The sequence below is a fragment of the Lygodium microphyllum genome, chromosome 15 (assembly GCF_053477565.2).
Source record: "Lygodium microphyllum isolate KBCC chromosome 15, Lygodium_microphyllum_v1.1.10, whole genome shotgun sequence".
NCBI classification, from domain to species: domain Eukaryota; kingdom Viridiplantae; phylum Streptophyta; class Polypodiopsida; order Schizaeales; family Lygodiaceae; genus Lygodium; species Lygodium microphyllum.
This window is the reverse complement of record NC_141149.1, coordinates 4,058,138-4,081,602: the sequence shown is the minus strand read 5'-3', so window position 1 is coordinate 4,081,602 and position 23,465 is coordinate 4,058,138. Positions and strand designations below refer to the sequence as shown.

At 45.3% G+C, this 23,465-nt stretch overlaps 1 protein-coding gene and 1 pseudogene across 1 annotated transcript in view; one reads left to right on the top strand and one right to left on the bottom strand.

Moving 5' to 3' along the window:
* LOC148024211 (PNAS-3-like protein) overlaps nucleotides 1-23,465 on the top strand; it is a 77,149-nt gene that overhangs the window by 908 nt on the left and 52,776 nt on the right. The window contains exon 3 of the mRNA XM_087693836.1: nucleotides 15,233-15,319. Coding sequence (XP_087549962.1) covers nucleotides 15,233-15,319 — 87 coding nt within the window. The remainder of the gene's footprint in view (nucleotides 1-15,232; nucleotides 15,320-23,465) is intronic.
* Nucleotides 7,913-8,741, bottom strand: LOC148024212 (uncharacterized; annotated as a pseudogene).

Here is a 23,465-nt window from a genome sequence, read left to right as displayed (position 1 = left end):
TAAGCAGACATGTTTTCTATATTTTTCTGTTTTCATCTCCTGTTTGTGAGCCTCAGCCAGAGTCTGGCAAGGACATCTGGAGTTTTGGCACAATCTTTGTCTACTAGTCCTTTTCATGTGACACCAGCCTTTCATCATAGGATAGTCACATGGGATGCAACAGGACAGGGAATGGGGAGGAATTGCTGTTACTTGTGACTATGCATGATAGGCACATCTGGTGGAGATTAGGGTCTCCTAGCCATGCACAGATCAGTCCTTGGTCTTCTCAGTTCTGTCTCAGCATTTTTCAGGCAGCTCACATGGCTGTTCTACTGCAGACAACATGTTTCATTCATTACCTGGATGCTGGGTGGACATTTCAGACTGTTGGGCAGACATTTGCAGGTCATTTTGTGGGTAGGCAGGCAGGTGGCCACTTTAGTGGTCTTGCTGGTCAGTTTTGATTCTTTTTCAGCAATTAATTGAATTCCAGGAGCAGGTTGGCCAGTTGCTGCACTCTGGACTATATATAGCCTCATCCTTCTATTGCTCTTTGTTATTGCTTAAATCAGCCCTCTCTTTGTTGTTACAGATATTGCTCTAGCCACATGATCCCTTTTAGTAGTGTACATTTCGTACGTGTTAGGCTCTTTATTGGGCTTTGTATTGTTTTGGCCAGTCCATTTAGGGCATGCTTATTTGTCTAGTCTCTTGTTCTAAGGCCTATGTATAATCCACTCTTCCATTCTCTTTGTATTGAATCACATCCAATTGGGGAGAAGGAGATTGGAGGTCCTATTGGTTATCACATGTCACATGTACCATTCACCTGTGTGGTTTGTACATATATCTCATGTATTGGGTTGTGGATTCCTTTGCCCATCCATTGTTTCAGTTCTTGTGTTGTTTCGTTGTTCATTTTTCTTGGTGTTCAACAGTTGTGATTCTTATCTTTTGTTGCTCATTCTCACATGGTATAAGATGATTGGTGTTACTGGTTTCAGTGCTTTATTTTGCTATTCCTAGTGCGACAAGTGTTCTCCAAGTATTAGCAGTGTAGTCAGCTCATGAGTGAGTTTGGGCATGTGATTCAGAGAGTAGGACATCATGTGAGAGTGTGCAATGGAAGAAGAAACACGAGCACACACACACACACACACACACACACACACACACACACAAAAATGAAATTATATATTAATGTCTGCAAAAGGCCAAAATGACCTATGAGACGATGAATTACAATCATGTGTATGATGGTACAACTGTCTGGGCAAAATATGTAGCACAAAGCAAAATAAGAAAGGAAACTAACTATGGTTGTGTAAAACATAGAGCTCTATCTAGTAACAATGAGCTCCAAATGGTATAATCTCATGTGGGTATGGAGGGCCTAGCTCTAGCCCGAGCAATAATCCCCTGTATCTGCCTATGAAGGTGTCGTCAGTGTCTGTATCGAGGCCTAGGAGGTTTGGATCGGCTAAGTTGAACGGCTTGATCAATCAGTACTCCTTGTTTGTGCGTGGACTGTGGCGGTGAGAGAGACTCTCGTGTGGACTGTGGCTGTAATTGTATTGAAGTCTTTTAAGTCTCCTTTGTAAAGAAGTCTATGAGCTGTCTCTATGAAGGGCCTCGATGTCCTGGAGTAGCTGTACTCCTGAGGCGCCTGTCACGAAGCTGTCGTATCTCAAGAAGAAAGAGGTCAAGGGATAGCTGATCGGTAAAATCCATGACTCTGGATAGTGGTCCAAATCCGTCTCTAAAGAGACAATGGAAACGACCATGGACCTCATAATACGTTGGGCAACGGCAGATATAATGCTCCTCTGTCTCTGGCTCTAATTAGCATATTTGGCATATGCGCTCCTCTGGTGGGATGGATCTATATTTGCCAGTCTCAATCTCTAGTTGATGTGAGGAGGTGCGCAATTGGCCAATAGTATATTTGATCCCATGGGAAAGGTGTGTGTCCATGTATCTCGGGCAAACAATAAATCCATCATCTGTAGTATGAAGGAAATGCTCGCGGTAGAAAGCCATCTTTGTCCCTGGCTCCTACCCTGGCATCAACCATGCCCGCTTGATATCCAACTGGGTAAGATCTATCCTGATGATCTTGCGGATCTCTAACCTGCTCAGATCAAGAGATGGTGCATCAAGGGAGTACTGGAAGGGGGGTAACTTGTCCATGCTAAAGCCATGCAGCTCAAACCAAGCCGACATCTGTGCGTACCAACATGAAGTATCACCCTCTCTGGCAAGCTGCTTGGAGGACTCAATGGGCCAACCGTGCATATTTGTGTCTGGGTAAGTCCCATAGGCTATGTATGTATGCGACCAATCGGGTGAGGGCCTCTACCACAATCGGTGTAGCTTCTAGCTCGGTTCTGATGATGTCATGTGGCACTGAGGCCCTACATCTGATCATCTTGGATATCATGGACACTAGGGGTTTCTCCGTCGACCTCCATCCGTCATAATTGTGCCTTGATGTGCTACGTTGGTCAAGACTGGGCCCCTATATCTGTACTCCATAAAGTAGTGTGGATGTGACCAGTGTATCGAAGAGCCATAGTTTGGTGTGGGGTTCTTGGAATTGTACCTGTGAGCACATCCTCTCCAAACCACCTAGTGCTGTTTATTCACGAGTTAGTCTAGTGTCTGCTGCCTCTTATATAGAAAAGGTGGGCCTTGTGAATAAGACTCCCAGGTATGTATAAGAATCCACATACTCCAGCTCCTCAGATCCATATGTGAATTTAGGTGTTAATCTCCTAACCCACTGTGGTGTAGTATTAAATACCATCACCTTAGTTTTACCAAGGTTCACGGAAAGCCCACTGTTCAAAGTATAGGAGTGTAATGCATCCAAGTGTCTCTGTAGACCCTCTAGAGAGTTAGCTATCAATACAATGTCATCTGCATACAATAGGAGAGGTATCCAAGTGCCCGCTAGTGGAGCTCCTCTATCTCCTTGTGAAACATAATCAGCAATCCCATCAATGTACAAGCCATATAATGTTGGAGAGAGGGGGACATCCCTGCTTCACCCCAATGGTGGAGTAAATAGGTGCTGAAAGGCCCTCAGGTGTTCAGACTCTGCCCACAACTCTCTCATACAGTGCCAAAATACCCCAACTGAGCTCTTGCAGTACTCCCATGGCATGCAATCTATTTATTAGCATGTCTCTCGGTACTGTGTCAAAGGCTTTGCGGAAGTAAACAAAGTAGCAGTAAGTCCGTCGGTCATGGGCCCTTCCCTCCTCAACGATCGCTCGGAGCGTAAGGATGTGATCTGATGTGGCGAAGCCTCTCCTAAAGCCAGCCTGTCCTTGCGCTCTAAAACCCCACATCTCCACCCACCTGCTTAACTCATGCTCAAGGATGGAAGCATATAACTTAGCCAATATATGCCCAACCATGATAGTCCGATAGTTGTGAGGTAGAGTAGGGTCCCTTGACCTGAGGATAGGCGCAATAGTGTTCGTGCTCTAGCTTTCTGATAGGCCTTCACACATGCCTCTGTTAAACATGTAAGCTAGGAATCTTGCCACCAAATCTCTAGCATGGATCAAGTGCTTGGCTACTAATCCATCATGGTCTTGTGCCTTTCCTCTGCTAAGTCTGTCAATGGCCTCTCGGACCCTACTTTTTGTAAAGATAGTGATCTTTGGACAAGGCTCAAGTGGGTTAGGAAGAGGTGGCTGACCCTCCATAGTATAAATACTAGTTGCATACTCCTTCCATACAGCGGTGGACGTAATAGGTGTGGTCGGGCAATGCTCTCTGAAAAGCCTCCAAGCCTCTCTAGAGTCCTGGCTCAAGAATAACTAATATAGGTCTCGCTCCAGCTGGGCCAAGAATGTTCTCTTCTTCCACCGTGTGAGGCGTCTAAAGAGTATCTGTGCCTGTCTATGGGTAGTGGACCCCAGTGCTATCTCTCTCTGTAGCCGTGCTCTGCTCTCATGGCACTCATTATCATACCAGCTGTTCCAAGGTGTCACCCCAGTGGAGGCTCTCTGTGTGGGTCGTGAGTGTGGGAAGGCTACACCTGTAGCGATGTGTAGGGCCTCATTGAACTGCCGAGTTAGCTCTTGTAATGGAACGTTGGGGTTTGCATCATGTAACAATCTAAGGATCTGCACCTCATAGGTATCCTCTGTCTCTTTGGAAAAGAGGTATCTTGGGTGTCGGTGAACTGCATGATGGGTCTGCGTGTCAGTGAATTGGAGGTCGATGGTGAATTATAGGTAGGCATGGTCCATTGCAACTCCGAGAAGGCGTGGGGATACTGAGAGGTCCTGGATATGAGATATTAGCATCGGTGGGGCAAGAACATAGTCTACTGTGCTGGCACCGTGTCAGTGAGGATAACATGTGAAGGCGCCGGATAGGGGGTATCTAGCCTGGTCATTGAGAATGGCCAACTTGTGTGCTGTGCCCATCTCCACAAGGTATTTCCCATATTTGGTGACTTCCCCCGTATCCTGTGATGTCCTCTCCAGCTGTAGCTCTGACACATCTGTCAGAAGTGGAGCAGCGGTGGAAGCATAAACATGTGCTGAAATAAACTGCTGAAACACAAGACAAAAAAAGAAAGAAAGAACACGATACGGATGAGAACTCAGATGTATGCACGGGAAATGGAATCCATATATCTGAACACGAGACAGTCGCATACAACAGTGAGTCACTGACTGCGTGGGCACTGGCACTGGCTCCTCTCTCCACAGAGTCTGCAGATGGTGAAGATGATGATGATACTGATTGAGAAGGAGCACTGAGTATAAATAGGTTGAAAAAGTGGGGAGCAATAGTGCTGGTCAGACAACATTAATGCTGGCCGACTGGTGCATAAAAATGCCCCAATGGCATAAAATGCCACACCAGAAAAATACCTAAAATACCTAATAAAAATGCCCAGCCCAGATCAAGCTCAGACTCACACATGAGCTGACAAATACTCTGCTAACACCCTCTCTCAGATCATGGGTGATCTGATACAATACAATAGTACAATGAAAAGGGATTAGAAGCTATGGAACCACCAAGTAGAACCATGGATACCCAAGCAGTGGGTGATCAAGCCACCACCAAGGTGCCTCGGAGAGAACCTGATGTCGATGTCGATCGTACCAAACACCTGAAAATAGAGAAGATCATAGAATGTCTCGGTGTCCATCACCAATGTCTCGCAGTAGCATACAAGACCATCCTGTCAAAAATGCCCCTGAACATAGGTGACCATGGATTCCCCGCCTTTGGCCAGACCGCCAAAGTGTCCCCTCATGGGAGCTCCAGACGAAAGCCTCCCGCTCTCTGTCAGATAACCAGCTCATCATGAACCTGGATGTCAATCCCAGCTCCAGGATTTGATTCCGCCAGACTGAAGTCGATGCGTCAGGGACGTCCCTCTCTGGAACCTGTGCACCTGTATAAAAGTATAGATGAGGCGCGGCTGCCCCATCTGAACACCCGCTCACACTCCCTCTCTGGCACAAGAGAGTCGTGAGGGATGACCTCATCACCACCACTAGAAAGCAGCCGAGGAAGGGGCCACCAAGCCCTTCCCGCGATCCGAAGAAGAGGATCCCTTCCGTGCCTTGGACTTCACCTTGGTCGGAGGATCTGAGTCGGAGTCTGATGAAGGAGAGGACTCATCGGTAGAGTCAACATCCCGCGTCGTCTTCTGCTCCTTCTTCCTGGAAGCCGCTAACGTCTTGCAGTCCTTCCGCAAATGTCCCTTCTTGCCACAGTGGTAACACTGGGCCTTTGACTTCTTCTTCCCGTCACCCCTCTCTAAAGCTACATAAGCCTCGCCTCCATAATGTGCCGGAAGCCGCCCCTGTAATCTCAAGGATGTCTCATGCTCAAGAAGCATCTAGGTCATATGTGTAAAACTGACATGAGTCGATGATGTCTGCGCCCGCAAAGCATTGGCCACTCCATCAAACTCTGGGGGGAGCTTGTAGAGGACCGTCCCGACGAGATGCGCCTCGGGAAGAGCAGATTGCATGTGCCGAAGCTGGTCCTGTACCTGCGTAGCACGAAGAAGAAAAGACTGAATAGTATCTTTCGGCTCAAACTTCATTTGCTGGAGCTGGCCATAAAGTGTGACTGCCCGCATGGTGGAAGGTGCCTCGTACATCTGCTGCAACTTCTGCCATACTTCAGGAGATGTCCTACAGGAGGTAACCGCTAGTAAGACCGCTTTAGAAATACACCGAAGCAACGCCGAGTAAGCACGGGGATCGTCCGAGTCCCATGTGAGCATCGCTTCCTCATGGTTGTCCTCATCAAAGTCGTCAGGAAGAGGAAAAGGATGGAGAGGTCGAGGAATAGCTCCACAGACGATGTACCATAACCGCTTCTGCACAAACCAAGCTTTCATGACAGCACTCCATGTGAGATAATCAGGTCCATGTAACTTATCATCAGTGGAAGTGCACGGAGGAGCCATATGGAGAGGATAAGAAGAGAAGTAGAGAAGAGATGGAATGTAGAGAGGAAACACAGCCAAAACACAAGCACAGACTGCAGAAAATGAGAGTTCACATGCAATAGAACCCAAAATCTGATCAATAGAAGACAAAATCTGCTGTAGAAAGTCAAAAAATCAGTCAAAAACTGCCAAAAACAGCAAAAACGGCCTGAAGTAACAGTCACCCAGCCACGAGAGACACTAAATCAGCAAAACGCAGGCTGTAAACTGGAGAAAAACAGGTAGAAAACTGTCGCCAGCAGCTGCAGATGAAAAACGCAGGCAGCAGAGGGTGCGTAGGCAGCAGGCGATGGGAAGACTGCAAAAAACGCAGGCTGAAAACAGCCCCAAAACAGGTCGCCTGGCTGCGACAGCAGTCATCTGATCAGCAGGGGTACAAAACAGTCCTGAAATCAGCAAGAAAACATAGCAGAAACACAAATCCTGAAAACTGATACCATTTCAGAAGTGGAGCAGCGGTGGAAGCATAAACATGTGCTGAAATAAACTGCTGAAACACAAGACAAAAAAAGAAAGAAAGAACACGATACAGATGAGAACTCATATGTATGCACGGGAAATGGAATCCATATATCTGAACACGAGACAGTCGCATACAACAGTGAGTCACTGGCTGCGTGGGCACTGGCACTGGCTCCTCTCTCCATAGAGTCTGCAGATGGTGAAGATGATGATGATACTGACTGAGAAGGAGCACTGAGTATAAATAGGTTGAAAAAGTGGGGAGCAATAATGTTGGTCGGACAGCATTAATGCTGGCCGACTGGTGCATAAAAATGCCCCAATGGCATAAAATGCCACACCAAAAAAATGCCTAAAATACCTAATAAAAATGCCCAGCCTAGATCAAGCTAAGACTCACACATGAGCTGACAAATACTCTGCTAACATCTTGATCCTGTAGCATCTCCTCAGATGCATCAAAGAAAGACACCTAATGGGAAGCTGTCCTGGCATTAAAGTCTCCTAGTAAGATAACGTGTCCCTCCGAGAACTCCCAAATAACCTCATCCAAAGCCACATATGGTGATTGCCCCTTGGGTGGGGCGTATCGGGACGCCATAGGGGGAAATAGCATATGGCAACATACAAAGTGCGTTCCTCGCCACGCACTTTCACCCACATGTATCTGGCCTGCTCATCTCTGCGGACTACCTGGATCATCTGCTGTAGCTCCTCCTTGAATAACACTACCACTCCTCCCGACCCGTGATTACTATGGTCTGTGCGTGTCTCCTTCCTGCAAGCGGACTCCCACCTATAGCCTGTCACCCGTGGAAGTGTAGTATGTGGTCCTTCATGTGTCTCTGAGTAGAACACTATATCTCTCCCTTTGAATGTCTCCTCAAAAGCTCCCACATCCAATTGGAGGGCTCCATTACAGTTCCAAACTGCCACTGCAAGGCTGGTCCCATAGGTCTCACGCCGTCATTTGTGGCGCCTCTCCATGACTACCACTCTCCCTTCTCTGTAGAAGGCGAGTTTGTCCTCCTCCCTGGCTGCCTTAATTTTTGGCATGCACTCCCTCATATGGGCTAGTTGGGTTGGGGTGAGATCGTCACCCAAAAACACACCGGTTCCCTTCAATGTACGGCGTTGAGCTAGGAAGTTTCTCCTAGCCTCCATGGTGGGGAAGCGGAGAATGAGTGCACTCTCTTTTGAGCTCTCCCTTTCTGTGCTTTTCTTGCCCACTCTCCAAGCGGAGACATGCGTGTCTTTCTTAATATTCATTAACGTATATAGCACCTTGGTGTCCTCATCCACTTTTTCATGCATCTTCAGCCTCGTCACCCGAACATGGAGTGCTCTCATTTTCCTTTTTTGTTCCTCCTCCAATGTGTCATTGACTATGGTTGTTGTAGGTGTGTGTGCTAGGTGTTTCCCCTTCTTTGCAATTTGAATCCATTGCACCGCCTCCTCTACTTGCTGTTGGGTTTTCTTGAGCATCTCTACCCAAGAAATAGCCTCCTTCGTCGTCGTCTCCTTTTTTTTGGAGTTGTTGTACTTCCTCTTTGATGCGGGTGAGCTCCTCGATCATGCTAGGTTGAATTTCTCCTTCCTCTAGGTTGGTGCTGAGCTGAATGTCAGTCAGTAGCTGCCTAAGTGATTGAATCTCCCCATCTTGGGCTTCTATCTTCAATTCCAGCTTTTTAATCTTATCGTTCAGCTGCCTATTCACTATACTCAGTCCGTTGTCATACTCCTTGACTTTGTTGATGGCATTGGTAATCATTTGCTCTATCTGAACCTTCTCCATTTTGGGAGCGAACTCCGTCTTGTTGTGTTGGGCACAAGCTAGTTATGCAGCACCCATGGGCAATTTGGAGATGTGTACATGTAAGTATTCAGTGTTGATGGCACTGCGCGACACCGGCCTTGTTACAATGTTTTGATGCATTGCTAATATTTTGGAGATCGAATAGGAGCACCCTACTTGATTACGACATATTGCTCCACCGGTATGATCACAATTGAGGGCCTTCGAATATAATTCCAGAGCCCTTCCTAGAGTGAACTTTCTTGGCAATGACGGGGTAGTGACATGATCTCCCGGCAGTGATGTAATTGGACGTTCGGCCCTTCCTTGAGTGATGTGATCTCTGCCCTTTTCCTAGAGTGACGTGATCGATAGATGGGTAGTGGGGGCAGTGATGGGCGGCAATGACGGGGCAGTGATGGCGGTGAGACGGGCGACAGTGAGGGGGGGCTAGGTGACTTTCGGTCGTCGCGTCGCGTGCACTAGCACAGAAGTCTCTCCGTCTCGCAGAGGAAGGAATAGAGACCTCATCCTCTGAATCAACAAAGAATTGATGATAAGACATCTTTGTATATATCTGCAATCACCAAACAATCTGCAACCAACAGACAGTCAAGATGGAGTCGCCTATGCTAGAAAAGACTTAGAAGATGCTGTCGCTTGCAAGAGGAGAGAGAAAATGTTGCCGCCTAGAGAGAGAAACTGCCGCCTATCCTCCAAATGATGACGCCTCCTCTGCCGATGTGGACGACCTCCTGCAACCAACAGACAGTCAAGATGGAGTCGCCTATGTCAGAAAAGACTTAGAAGATGCTGCCGCTTGCAAGAGGAGAGAGAAAATGTTGCCGCCTAGAGAGAGAAACTGCCGCCTATCCTCCAAATGATGACGCCTCCTCTGCCGATGTGGACGACCTCCTGCTGACTGTGTTTGATGCAAACGTAGGCTGCAAACACCTAGAAAACTGTTGCCTACTCTTGATGTTACAAAACAGCAAAACGCAGGTATGGAAGACTGCGTTTCAGCCTGGACAGCACTGCAAGGGGTTGGAAAGGAGGGAAGAAGGGCTGCACTTGATGGTGTCCTCCTTTGCAATGGAAGCTCTCCGTGCTCTTAGGTAGGTTCTGATACCATGTGAGTGCGCGACAGAAGAAGGAACACGAACACACAGAGAGAGAGAGAGAGAGAGAGAGAGAGAGAGAGAGAGAGAGAGAGAGCACAAAATGAAGGAAGAAATACTGCACTGATTGAAATGAATGTTGAATACAAAGCTGTGGACTGATCAGTCCTTGCACGCAGTCCGGAGCGTCAGTGAGGGCACCAGATCAGGCTGATGATGATAGTAGCATCGAAGACGGAGAAAGATGGCAGAGTCGGAGTGTGCACCTGCCAAGAAAGGAGGGAAGATGATAGTACAACTGACTGCCAAGTGGGAAATGGCTATAAATAGCCAAAAAAACCCAAAATCTGGCTGACCTGAAATTTGAGGCAAAAAATATGTCCAACCAGCATTTAATGCTGGTAAAAATGTTAGGAATGCTAAGAAAAATCTTGGAAAGGGTGGGCAATGTCCGCCAGGTGAGGTAGGCTGAAGAATGCAGCAACTGCCCCGGGAAATGAACGTAAAATCTCGACTAGAGGAGAAAATGCACTGAAATGCGAATAACTGAGTGCTCTAGAATGAGCTACCTCCTTTGTCAAAACAAGTGATAGACAAGTTAGAGCTCCTAAAGTCCTCGTTTGACTCAGATTGAGGCTCACAGGCAGTAGATGACAAGGCATGACAACCATGATTGCTAACATATCATAGATGTTTTTAGGCGATTTTTGTTGGTCATAATTATGTGATTTATGGCATTTATTACTGGCTGACCAGCATTAAATGCTGGCGAACCTAATGCATACATTGCATCATTTTTTACCTATATATTTAGGCTCCCTCCTCCTCAACCTGTCATTCACAACTTGCAGATTCCAATGTAGGGTTCTATTGGAGAGAGGGAGTTGGCTGCCAGTGCAAGTGCCCACGTAGTCTATGACTCATTCCTATACGCAACTATCTTGTGTTTGGTATATGGATCCCTTTTCGTGAGCACATCTTTGAGTTCTCCTTTGTAGTGTTCTTGTGCTTTCTCTTTTCTCTCTCTTCTGTCTTGTGTTCATCAATTTGTTTCAACATCTTTCTATGCTTCCATTGCTGCATCCACTTCTGACATGGTATCAGATTTCAGGATCTATGCTCTTGTTGCAATTTTCTGTAGTTTTCTGCTAAATACTGATAATCTTTGTCTGCTGCAGTTGGGCAACCACTTTTTGGGCCTTTTCAGCCATCAGATATTCACGCTTTGCTGCTGCAATTCTCCTCCAGCCATCGTTGACTGCATTTCTTACTATGGCTGCCTGTGTTTACTGCATTTCTGCATGGTATTAGATTTTAGGATCTACGCTTCTGTTGCTATTTTCTGCTGATTACTGATCATCTTTGTTTGCTGTAGTTGGGCAGCTAGTTTTTGGGCCTTTTCAGCCATCGTATATCTGCGTTTTTGCTGCTGCAATTCTCCTCCAACCATCGTTGACTGCATTTCATACTGTTGCAACTTGTGTTTATTGCTTGTCTATATTACTTTAATGTTGGCAAGAGCATTTAATGCTTCTTTGTCCGCATTTACTTCTTGCAGCGTTTGCATTTGCAGCCTCTTGGGCTCCCGAAGGCTGGGCGATAGGGTTTCAGCTTTGTTTGTCTTTTGTTGGCTGATTCTTCCCATTTTTTGTAAATTTCGTGATTGATTTCCCCTTGACACTGCCTGTGAACTCCCTTTAGTGTATTCTATGTTGTGTTTTGGTTGTACTCTCTCTCTCCTCCTCCTCTTTTCTTTATTTTCTCTTCCTATTCCCTCTAGATGGTTCCTCCTTGATGTTCTACTAGTGACAAACTTCATAGCCTTGATTACCTTACATGGAGTGTTGTTATGAAAGCACGGTTTATGTAGAAGAGGTTATTGTACATTGTTTTTGGCGCTATTGAGTGTGCCGAGTATCCCACTCCTCTTTTAGTTGATTTTCACGAGGACAACTATGAAGCTGTGCTTACATGGGATTTTGGCGATGCACGTGCATATTCTTTTCTTCTTCACTATATCTCTAAAGTAGCTCTTTCGTTGGTCACCTCTTGTAGGACTGCTTCAACAATATGGGTGAAGCTTTGGATGTTGTATGAGGCTTCCTCAACCATGTGTGCAATTATTTTTAAGGACAATTCCAACAAATGAAGTTTGAGTTGAAGGATACTATTTAGTCATTCTTGCTTCGTGTTATAGAGGTACAAGATGAGCTTCAACACACGTAGTCTGCCCTTTGAGAGACTCATCCTGTGGGGAATTGTGCCCTATAATCTCCCTTTGGGGTTTGATGGAGTGGCCAATGCTTTGCGAGCCTAGACATCATTAATGCTAGTGAGCTCTATGCATATGTTCTTGATGCTATTTGAGTATGCGACATCTTTGCGGTTATAGGGGAAGCTTCCATCTTAGTATGGTGGCTTCAATGAGGCGTTTGCAACTTCAGAGAGGGATGGCAAGAAGTAGTCAAAGGTCTAGTATTATCATTGTGGTAAGAAGGTACATCTGCGCAAGGATTGCAAAGAGTTAGCAGCTTCAAGGAAGAAGAAGGAGAAGAAGAAGTAGCAAGATATGAACTCCTTCGATGATGAGTCATCTGTCATCTTCAACTCGGATCCTCTGGCCAAGGCCTAGGCCATGGTGTGGAAGGGGTCTTCTTCTTTGGATCATGGGAAGGGCTTGGCCGTCCCTCTTGCTATTACTTTCTAGTGCACATGATGCAGTTATCCCTCACGACTCTAGAGTGCCAGAGAGGGAGAGTGAGAGGGTAGCGAGGTAGGGCATGTGAATCTCATCTATAAAGGTACACCAATGTACAACTTCCAGAGAGGGATTGTCACCAGGTGGTGATACTTTTTACAGTTGCTTTTCTTATTTACTTATATAAATATTTTATTTTTCTTTTCGTTTGTTGCTGTTGCTTTTTACCCCCAGGGTTCTCTTGGAATAAGCGGGATCTTTGCATGGCTAGAAGAGATAGCCATTGGGACAAATTGGACTAATGGTTTGTTTGAGCCTTAGGACCAGTTCAATATTGAATGGGCACTGAAGAATAGAATGCCAGTGGTTTGGGACTGTGTGCTTATCCATTGGAGATGGTGCAGGACAATGAGCCTGGCCAAGATAGAAGATGCATATGTGAGAATGCTCACGGAATAAAAGTCACTGTAACTGAGCCACATTACACTTTTGATGTGGTCGCAATGATAAAAGTTGCACAGAACAACTTGAGGAATGCAGGGGTCACCATCCCTAAAATTTAGGGAGTTACTATTTTTGGACCCCAGAATCTGTTCGAGTCATTGTCTTCATTTTTACACGGTGATTAATTCTCTGGTTTGTGTCGAGGTCAAATTTTGCACCGATCATGGAGAATTTTAGATCGGAAGGTTTAGATGGGAAAATTGTTACATGTATGCCATGTGGCACAAATTCCCAAAAGAGAGAGGGAGAGAGCATTAAAAAAAAACCGTAATTACAACAGCAATGACAACCTTCTCTCTCTCTCTCTTTCCTAGCCTTGTAAATGTTTTCCCCACGTGTGGGCAAGTTTTGCCAAGAGGCAACCTTGCAAAACAATTTTCAGCATTATCCAGATTTATTAAATTAATTTTCAGAATATTACTTTTAAATAATTTAATAATTATTTATGGCTCAGAGAAAGAACGTGACTGGTCAACAATCAAATTGGCTAGGCCAATTTATCACCCAGGTGATCCTAAGCACTCATTAGCTTGGAATTGACATTAATTAATTAATTAATGCTAATTCCCTTGTGTCACCATTGGCACTAATGGCTAATTAAATGTTCTAGATCAAGTTCTGGCATGGACTACCACCTAGTACTTGTTAGACAACTTCTTATAGTTTTTGCCAATGTCACACATTGATCACTGGAGTCACTGAGGTCTCAATGTCACTTAACTTGCATTTCACATGTGTACCTCACATGTGCACAACTTAATAATGTGGCTAACCCTTAGAAATACATGTCCTTGTGACAATAGGCTTCAATATGAAGCCTATTAGATGGCCTACAAGCATCCGTATAGTTAGCGACTTTTTCCTAACATCACGTCTTTGAAGCATCGATTGCTATGCTTGGCGTAGACCCATGTTCACCTCAAATGGCAATTACTAGCTTAGTCAAAGCACATAGTCACACAAGCAAACTAGCTGTAATCCTTATAGTCAATGCCCATGATCCCTCGAGCCATCTCATCTCTTTGTCATATTGTCCCTCGATGTAGCCCATAAGCTCCTGTCTATAGACATCTCATAGGCATACCTCATGCTATCGTTGTGTGACCAAAATGTAGACCATCTTGAGAGTGTATCCATCTCCAATGCAACAAACCCAAACTGGCCACACATCCATAATCCTTAGCCTGTGATGCTATGGAACCCCATTCAGCGATGAGTTGTCTTCTTACGGTGTTGAGGTATTGAATCCCAAACCTCAGCACCAACCATAGCCTTGCATCAAATTGAAACCTTAGAATAGATACTTGTGGCTCCAGACAAAGACCGTGCTAGTTAGGGGAGAAAACCTTGAAACTCTTCCCTACATAAGCACAATAAACCTAGCTGCTAAAACCATCCGGATCTATCTTCCCAAAAGGCACAAAACTAGTCCTTTCCTTCGTTCTCCATGGCTTATCTATTCAATCGAGATTAGGCCCTTAGAAAAAAGCCTTATACCATGTAGGTGCACAATACTAATGGGTGGATGAGCAATGGGCTTGTGAGGTGTGACGTAGCAACAGCTAGTTGGGCTGGCAGATAGGGAGTCACATGGTGGATCACTGGATGTTCATGCTGTTATGAGCTTGGGTAGTAGTCACCTGTATGGGTAGTGGACTGTGGGTAGGAGCTGGTAAGGTAGTAGGATGGTCAATTGGATGGCTGGTTGGGTAGGTTGGACCAGCAGAGTGAAGTTGTGCCAGCCCACAAATTCGACTTGAAAAGACAACAATTCAGCTTGTTCATACGTTTCTATCAAAAGGTAATTTAGAAGAAATGTAATGTCTATGTATTTGCAAAATGTATTTTGTAGTTGCAAATTGACACCTTGCTAAGTTGATATGAACAAAAGTGCCATGTGAATTATTCTCTCTTTCTTTGGTATGCCTGTATTTTTATACTATATTGAAGAATACTTTGGTTATTTTTCGCGAGTAAGTTATATATGGCCATTGAGTCCAGATTGCAGAACATAGGCTGAAGGTTTGCATATAGTATAATGTTTTTTGCACCTTGCTAGTTTCTATGAATATTTAGTGCCTTTACACTGTATCATTCAAATTCTTAGTAGCTCAAAGTGCCTTTACTTTGTATTTTCATTCTTAATAGCTCAAGGTTTTGTGATATGTCAGGATAATGATCAGATTGTGGCTACCAAGGCTGGGAGACTCAAATTCATAAAACCGAACAAGCTTTGGGTGGAAGGCTCACAAAAGCGTGTTAGTAAATAGCTTTTATGCCCTAGCTTTTGATTTTTCTTGATCAATGCCATTTTGAAACCCTTATTGATTTGAAAAGACACAGTAAAATATGGTGTGTTTATAGTGGCCTTTCTGTGTTAAATGGTCCTTGGTGTTCAAGTCCTTTAAAGGGAAAGCCAAGTAGAAATAGAGTAAAAGGGTCCTCAATGGCTGGGTTGTTCGATTCTTCTATTGCTGCTGCAAACATATTTCGAGTTACATTCACTCCTTTGTCAAATGTAGTTTGGACAAAACTACATTTGACAATAAAGCACTCCATGGGATTTTATATAAAAGAAAGCCTTAGTGGGTACTTGACCTTTGCTGGATCGAAACAACAATGAAGCTGTAGTTGGTTTCCTCCACATATAAAGGGCATCCTTCACCACAGTGGTTGAGACTCGGGTCTATGATTTCTTGTAGATCTTCATGTAGATTGACAAAATATGTAAACCATATCTAACTTGGTCATAATAGTTATTCAATGTGTGAACTTGTCTTCTCATTTTTAAGTTTCAGTCCAAATGTGGCCAAATCACAAGCTTCGTAGCTTGAAGCTTTGTCAGCCCCAGCCTGTTGTACACAAAAAAGAAAAGCAAAAAGATAAAGACACATGCTGGAATGCCACAAGGGGGGGTGTCTCCCCTACAAATGTTATTCAAGAGAGCAGGCAAGGACATGCTGGCATCATTCCTCAATATTAAGGGCTTAAACAAGCTCTAGGCCCCCTTCATGAACCCTCTTCATTTGCATAAACTCGAGTAGGGTTATGCCTTGTTCCCAAATATCCAGAGATTGATATCGATGTCCTCCCAAATGGAAAAGAGGGTCCGAGGGTGTTAGAGCTGGACATTCCCTGGACAGGCAGGAGCATTGGGAGCAGCAGGTATAGCAGGCGACACGTGGCAGCTGATGTGGCAGGCGACATGTGGCAACTGATGTGGCAGGCAACACATGGCAGCTGATGTGGCAGGTTGGACAGCTGGTCTGCCAGTCTTGTTGACCAGTCGGCTGCATTTAATGCAGCCAACCTTTTATTTTTGGCATTTTCTTGCTGGCCTATTTATTGGCCTTAGTCTTCACAGTCTCAAGTAGTTGTGCTCCTAGTTTTCAGGTTACAGACCGTGGAGATTGCCCTTGGGGTTAGAGAGATTGAGATCTTCGAGGTGGAGACATACATAGACATTCTTTTTGCACCCGTGTATATTTCTGCATCCTTATATAGCATTCTTCAATGCAGATTTCTGCGTTTCATTGTCTCTCTCTCACTCTCAGTCTCACTCTCTTCTCTCTCTATTCACTCTGTCTTGGTCATTCGCTTCCGCACTGCTTCACTCTAACATGGTATTAGAGCATTGAAGGATTGACCTAGGGTGGACCTACTTGAAGAGGGTTGGGAATCAGAACAAGGTTGAGGTAAGCATGGGTGTGCAAGAAAGGAGAAGATTTGCTGAAGCTGCTACTGGTTTTTGCTATTAAAGAAGGAAGAAGGTTGCATTTTGGGTCTTCAACTGCAGATTTTACCTTTTCAGCACCTTGGGCAGGTAAAGGAGCAAGACAAGTGGTGAAGAACCCTGGTAGGTATAGTCAGAGGGGGTCGCTTTTTGTATTTTGTGCGAGCATTGTAGGTGAAGATGTCTTCTGAGGTTAAGACAGAGTTTCAGGTGATCATGGACCGGAAAGTGCTCATGTTGCAAACTCTTCCATTAGATCAAAAGCTCGACGACAATAATTACCGCATCTGCGTGTCCTGATACTTGCCATTTTAGAGTCCTATGATTTGACGGAGCTTGTTATGGAGGCTATTTATTGTCCTTCTTCGCGAGACAAGTCTAGACTCTCTTCCAGTGATAAAGTGGAGTTGACAAAGGCTTAGGCAGATTGGGATAAACTCAATACTTGCATTCGCTCTGGGATCCAAGGAAATCACGGGATGTTGAAGACCAAAGTTGCTTTGAGTTATGTTGCACATGTACTTGGTGATATTTGGTGCTAGTTGTTGGCCTAGGTCATTCATTTGGCCATAAGTGTCAGTTGTTGGTGACACTAGAGAAGTGGCGTTTAATGATATCTAACGTCAATTTGATGGTCAAAGATGGTGCAGAGACACTCGGGAATGGAAGTTACCTAGCCAATTTAATCATTGGCCAGTCAAATTGTTTTTTTGGGCACCGAAATAATTATTAGGTTAGTTTTTAATATTTAAAGACTGAAAATTAATATTTAATAGGCTGGATAATACTGAAAATGAGATTAGAAGGCTATCACTTGGCAATACTTGCCCATGCAAGTAGCAAAAACGTTTTTAGGGGCTTGTGGACTCCGTTCTAGCCATTGTGAGAGAGAAGAAGGTTGTTAGAGAGCAAGGAGAGGTTTTTGATGTGATTTGCAGCCACCAGGGATCAGTCCTACAACGTGTGACAGCAGTTTGGAGCCCTACAAGAGCACGTGACAACAGCCCAAGGCTCTTCTAGTGTGGATGACAGCCTACAAGAGGGAATAGCAGTCTGTCTGGTGGTCCTGAGCTGTGGGTGATAGCTTCCATGGTTGTTTGATAGGGTAGTAGTTGTAAATGATTGATTTTCATCAATTCTTCACGAACAAAGTTAGAAATTTCTCCCTCCTCAACATTCTCTCTCATCTCCCAGTCTTTTTACAGCCTTGCTTTGAAGATTACAACATTGAGATCACTAGAGGTTGAGAAATTTCAGTTTTCTCTGTTGTCAACCCTAATTTGCAGTAGAAATTAGAGTTTAGCAGTAGCCTTGGGAAGCATACAAAAAATTGGAAGCTCCAAGACTTAGATTCAACAAGGTTGAAGCTATTTTCAGTCAAATTTAGGTGGAGGGACTTGTAAATCAATGAATTTTGGGCATTTTTTATCATCAGAGTGGGTGAAGGCCAATTGGCTACCCAAATCAAGGGGTAAATCAAATCAAAGACTTGTTGGTCATTTTGGATAGCAAGGGGAGTTGAAATACCGAAATGGATTGGAAAAATCCCATTGTACATCAACTTCTTCTTCAATTAAGTTAAACAAATACCAAAAGGGACATTGGTTTTGGAGCCAATAAGGTGTCAATTGTCCAAGATTGTGAGTTAATTTGCATTTCTCAGTGTTTTAATAAATGTTTCTGTTGTAACTAAGTTGTAATTAGGTAATTACAACCCGTCCATGGAAGGAAGGTTGGTTTCAAGACCACTTGTATAAGCTGTAAACATAGTATTGTAGGCTGAAAATATGCATTTTGAAGATTTGGGTTGCTCCTCTGCGATGAAAATTTACTCTTTTGCAAGAAATATCCACACTATATCCTCACTTAGATGATGATACCATGTGAGAGTGCGCCAATGGAAGAGAAACACGGACATAGAGAGAAGCACACACACAGAGAGAGAGAGAGAGAGAGAGAGAGAGAGAGAGAGAGAGAGAGAGAGAGGAATTAGAAGATGAAGAAAGAATACTACACTGATTGAAGAATAATGTTGATACAATGGAGATGAGCTAATGTGTCCCTATATGCAGCCCAAAGCATTAGTGAGGGCACCGGATTAGGTTGATGATGATGGTAGCACCAAGCACGGAGTATCGGAGCGTGCATTTGCAAAGGGAATACTAGAGATTGAAGAGTGTGTTTGCTAAGTGGTGGATGGGGCTATAAATAGCCAAAACACCAAAAACTTGGTTGACTTGCTCTTGTAGGGGCCCTAAATGCTGGCCGACCAGCATTAAATGCTGGTCACTAAAGAGAAAAATGCAAGAAAAAATAGGGGAGACCTCGAAAAAATCCCAAATGACAATGACAACGTTTGGCAGATGTAGGCGGAGTGTGGAAAGTAGAAACTGGCTTAGGAATGCACATAGGAAGTCAACAAATAAAGTAAATGCACATGAATTGCCAGAGCTTCGATGTCTTTGCTAGACTCTGATAGTAGCTCACAATTAGAAATGACAGACTGACAAGACTAATACAGGTAGGCTAACAACAACATCTTGGGTAAAGACCACACGGGTACCTTAAAGCCTAAAGTTGGAACATAAAGGACTTTGGCCACTGAGGCTTGACGATCGGGCAACAAGGGAATGGTTTCTACTCCACGTATGGGCATGGAAGAATCATCACCAATGGTGGTCGACTCCCCTTTAGAATGAAAATCTTGAAGCCAATCTTAATGATACGTCATATGGGAAGTTGTCCCACTGTCAACGAGCGGAGGAAGCAAGGGCGGTATCCTCCACCTCAAATAGATGCACAGAAACAGACTCGGTGGTAGTAGGGGTAGTCTTCAAGTCCTTCGAACCATCCTTTGGTTTCAAATGGGAGTGCTTTTGCCAACACTCTACTCGGGATGAGCGCCCTTCCCATAGTGTGGGTATTTGGGCTTACTTTTTCTTTCTTCTTTTCATCTTGTTTCTTCTTGTTATTTGCCTTCTTGTTTCCCTTCTTGGTTTCCCCTCTTGTTCTTATAGTAAAAGCTTTAGTAGAGCTAGAGCCATTGGTTTCTCTCTCTTTAGGATGCTTGTCATACTCCAAGACAAGCATGGCTAATTCCTCCCAAAGAAGAGTCTTACATAAGAAGGACCAGGATCATATCCTCTGAAGATATTGTCCGTCTGAGGGAGGCAAGCTTATCCATCATATCCTCTATATTGTTGATATGGTCCTTCATGGAAGGAGAGTTTGTGAGAGAGGAAGGCAGGATCGAAACTCAGCACAGAAAACAATACTGTGTGAGAGTGAAGCATGACACCCAATGCAATAGGCTGAAAGAGTGTAAGCTGAAAGTACAAGGTACGATCCTTAAACCTTAGGGGTGTAGGGGGTGTTCACACCCAAACACGGTAAGTGCCAGTAAGTGTGTGTCATAAGCACATACGAAATAATACCATAAGTCTGGGGGAAAAAACTGTTAGCGATCAGATTCCCTGGCCGTATAGGCGCCTGGTCGGACTGACCAGTCAGACAACCACGTGGCAGTCCGACCTGTACTGATCAGTCGACTGCATTTAATGCGATCTGCCATTTCTGGGCGCATTCTTGCTGGCTATTTATAGCCGATGTTCTGCACAGTTTTCCACACTTCTGTTTGCAGATTACAGGTTGGAGATCGTGCAAACTGCAGCGTACTTCGAGGTGAACAGCAGGTTGCATCGTCGAGGTGGAGACACGCAGTCCCGTGCACTGCGCCCGTGTACATGTCTGCATATCTTTGTATACAGCACACTTAATACAACAGATCTTCATCTTCCACTGTGTCTCTCTCTCTCTCCTCTCTGTGTTCACTCTCTCTCTTAGTCTTGGTCCCATGCTTCTGCATCACTGCACTCTGACATGGTATCAGAGCAGTGAAGAATGGGCTGACTGAGTGAAGAACCTTCTTGGAGAGGAGATTCCATCGCGACACAAGGCTGTGTTTCCAGCGTTCGAGGGCGAGTGGGAGGGCTGCGCATCGGAACAAGGCTGAAGCGAGCGTGGGCGCGCCGTAAAGGAGTCCAGTTGGTGGATTTGCTGCTGTTTACTGCTGTTTGAAGAGGAGAAAGGCTGTGTTTTCAGCCTTCAAGTGCAGGTTTTCCTTTTTCATCGCCTTTGGCGGGTGAAAAAGGTTCGGGATGCGGAAGAAAGAGCCTTAGCAGGCTGCGTTTTCACAGTCAAAGGGGGCTGCTTTTGCGTTTTTGTAGGCATTACAGGTGAAGATGTCTATAGAGATTGACTTGGAGTTCAAGACGATTATGGATCGAAAGGTGCCTGTTTTACCGGCTCTTCCCGCAGATCAAAAGCTCGATGGCGACAATTACTGCATTTGGCGCATGATGATGTTGGCCATCCTTGAGTCTTACGATTTGGTGGAGCTTGTATAGGAGGAGATCGACCGGCCCTCGGTGAGAGATGAGTCCAAACTCTCTTCCGATGCTCGTGCGGAGTTGGCCAAGGCACAGTCTCATTGGGACAAACTGAATGCTCGGATTCGTTCTTTTCTTTTTCTGTCTTATACTACAGCCGTGATAGCCCACATTGAGCACTTGACGGTGGCTCGGGAGATATGGCTGGAGCTTGACCAGATGTATAACCGGATGACCCTTATGAAGCGGGTTTCTTTGGAGGTGCAGATGCGGACCTTGTCCGTGAACAAGTCTTCTTTGTTGCGGGAGCACATCAACAAGCTTAGACAGCTTCAGATGCAGGTTCAGAATGCGGGGAAGCCGATTTCCTTTGAAGACATGGTGATCACACTCTTGTTCCAGTTGCCGCCACGATTTGGTGCTTTTTACTCCGCCCTTATTGCTTTGGGGCATGAGTCTACTCTTCGGTGGGAAGAGTTGGTTCCTATGGTCTTGGACCAAGAGGAACAACTGAAGGGACAGCATTCTTCCAAGTCGGAAGTTTTGACAGGTCAAGCCTCTCAGAAGAAGGGGAAGGACCAAAAGAAGAAGAAGGAGGACAATAAGTCAAAGAAGGACAAGGAAAAAGAATCCACATGCCATATTTGTGGTAAGACCGGCCATTGGAAGAAGGATTGCCCCGACAAAGACAAGAAGGACACCAACAAGAAGGACTCGAAGGATTCTGGAGCGGTGGCTGCACCCGCATCAGCTGCGTTTCTTCATCTAGCAGTCATTGAGGACTCTACACCGAAGGCTTCTGATGCTGCGATGACAGCCCCCCAGGCTCGAGAGTGGATAGTTGACAGTGGTGCCTCCCGGTATATGACTCCTTCATCAGTTGGTGTTGCCCAGTTGCGACCTTCGCGTGGGCAGATTCTCATCGGAGATAGCTCTTCGGTGTCTATTGCAGGACGGGGTGAGATGCAGCTTATTCCAGATGGACTTGGTGGTACTCATACCTCAGAGGTCTTGCATGTGCCAGGTTTAGGGTATCATCTACTTTCGGTTCATAAGATTTGTTCACTTGGACTTTTGGTGGAGTTTGACAGTGATTCGGTGCGAGTCCTTGATCGTGGGTCAAGGAAGGTTCTCTCATCAGGATATGAGGAGAACGACATCTACAAATTGACGTCTTCTACCGTTCTCCCTACTCTTCTTCTTACCTCTCAGACACAGTCAGAGCTATGGCATGCTCGGTTTGGTCACCTCAACTATGATTATCTTCGGAGGGCGTCATGTGGACAGCTTGTTCGAGGGTTGCCGGACATAATGGTGAGCCATCATCCATGCGTCTCTTGCATTCGTGGGAAGCAGCATAGGGATGCGATTCCCAACAAAGCTTCGCGGCAGTCTACTTCACCGATGGAGCTTGTATCTACGGATCTTTGTGGCCCTATGAGGAACGAGTCCTTGAAAGGGAGCTCGTACTTCATGTTGATCGTAGATGACTACAGCAGGATGACTTTGGGCCTATTTTTTGGCGTTGAAGTCGGAAGCTTTCTCCCACTTCAAGGATTGGCTTCTCTTTGAGGAGAACCGATCGGGCCGGCGATTGAAGACCTTGTGCTCCGACAAGGGTGGTGAATTTGTTTCTAATGAGTTTGCTCGTTTTTGTGCAGATAAACGCATTCACCAGGAGTTTGCTAACACGAACACTCCTTAAGAAAATGACATTTTTGAACGGAAGAACCGAAGTGTGATTGAGATGGCGCGCACCATGATGGAGCACTGATAGACACCTCAGTTTCTGTGGGCCGAGGCTGTGGCTACTGCAGTCCACATCCTTAACCGATCCCCCACTTCGGCCGTTGATGGGATGACACCTTTTGAGGCTTACTTTGGGACTAAGCCTGATGTTTATTCTTTTAGGGTTTTTGGGTGTGATGTCTATGTTCACATTCCCAAGACTCATCGTGATAAATTTGAAGCGGCTTCCTGAAGACAGGTGTTTGTTGGCTACAACTCTCAGTCCCAAGGCTATCGTTTGTATGATCCCGTCAAGCGTGATGTGTACACTAGTCGAGATGTGCGGTTCGTGGAGGTTCCGGCCATAGTAGCGGGTGAGGAGCATCCTATTCTTGGAGATCCAGGGGAGAGTTGGGCTCCCGAGACAGTTCCTTTGGAGCCAACGCCTTTTGATTACGATTCTGTTTCCGATACAGAGTCTGCTGTTCCACCGGTCACCCCCGAGGAATTACCACCGGTGGATATCCCAGAGTCTTCAATTGATGGAGAGAGACA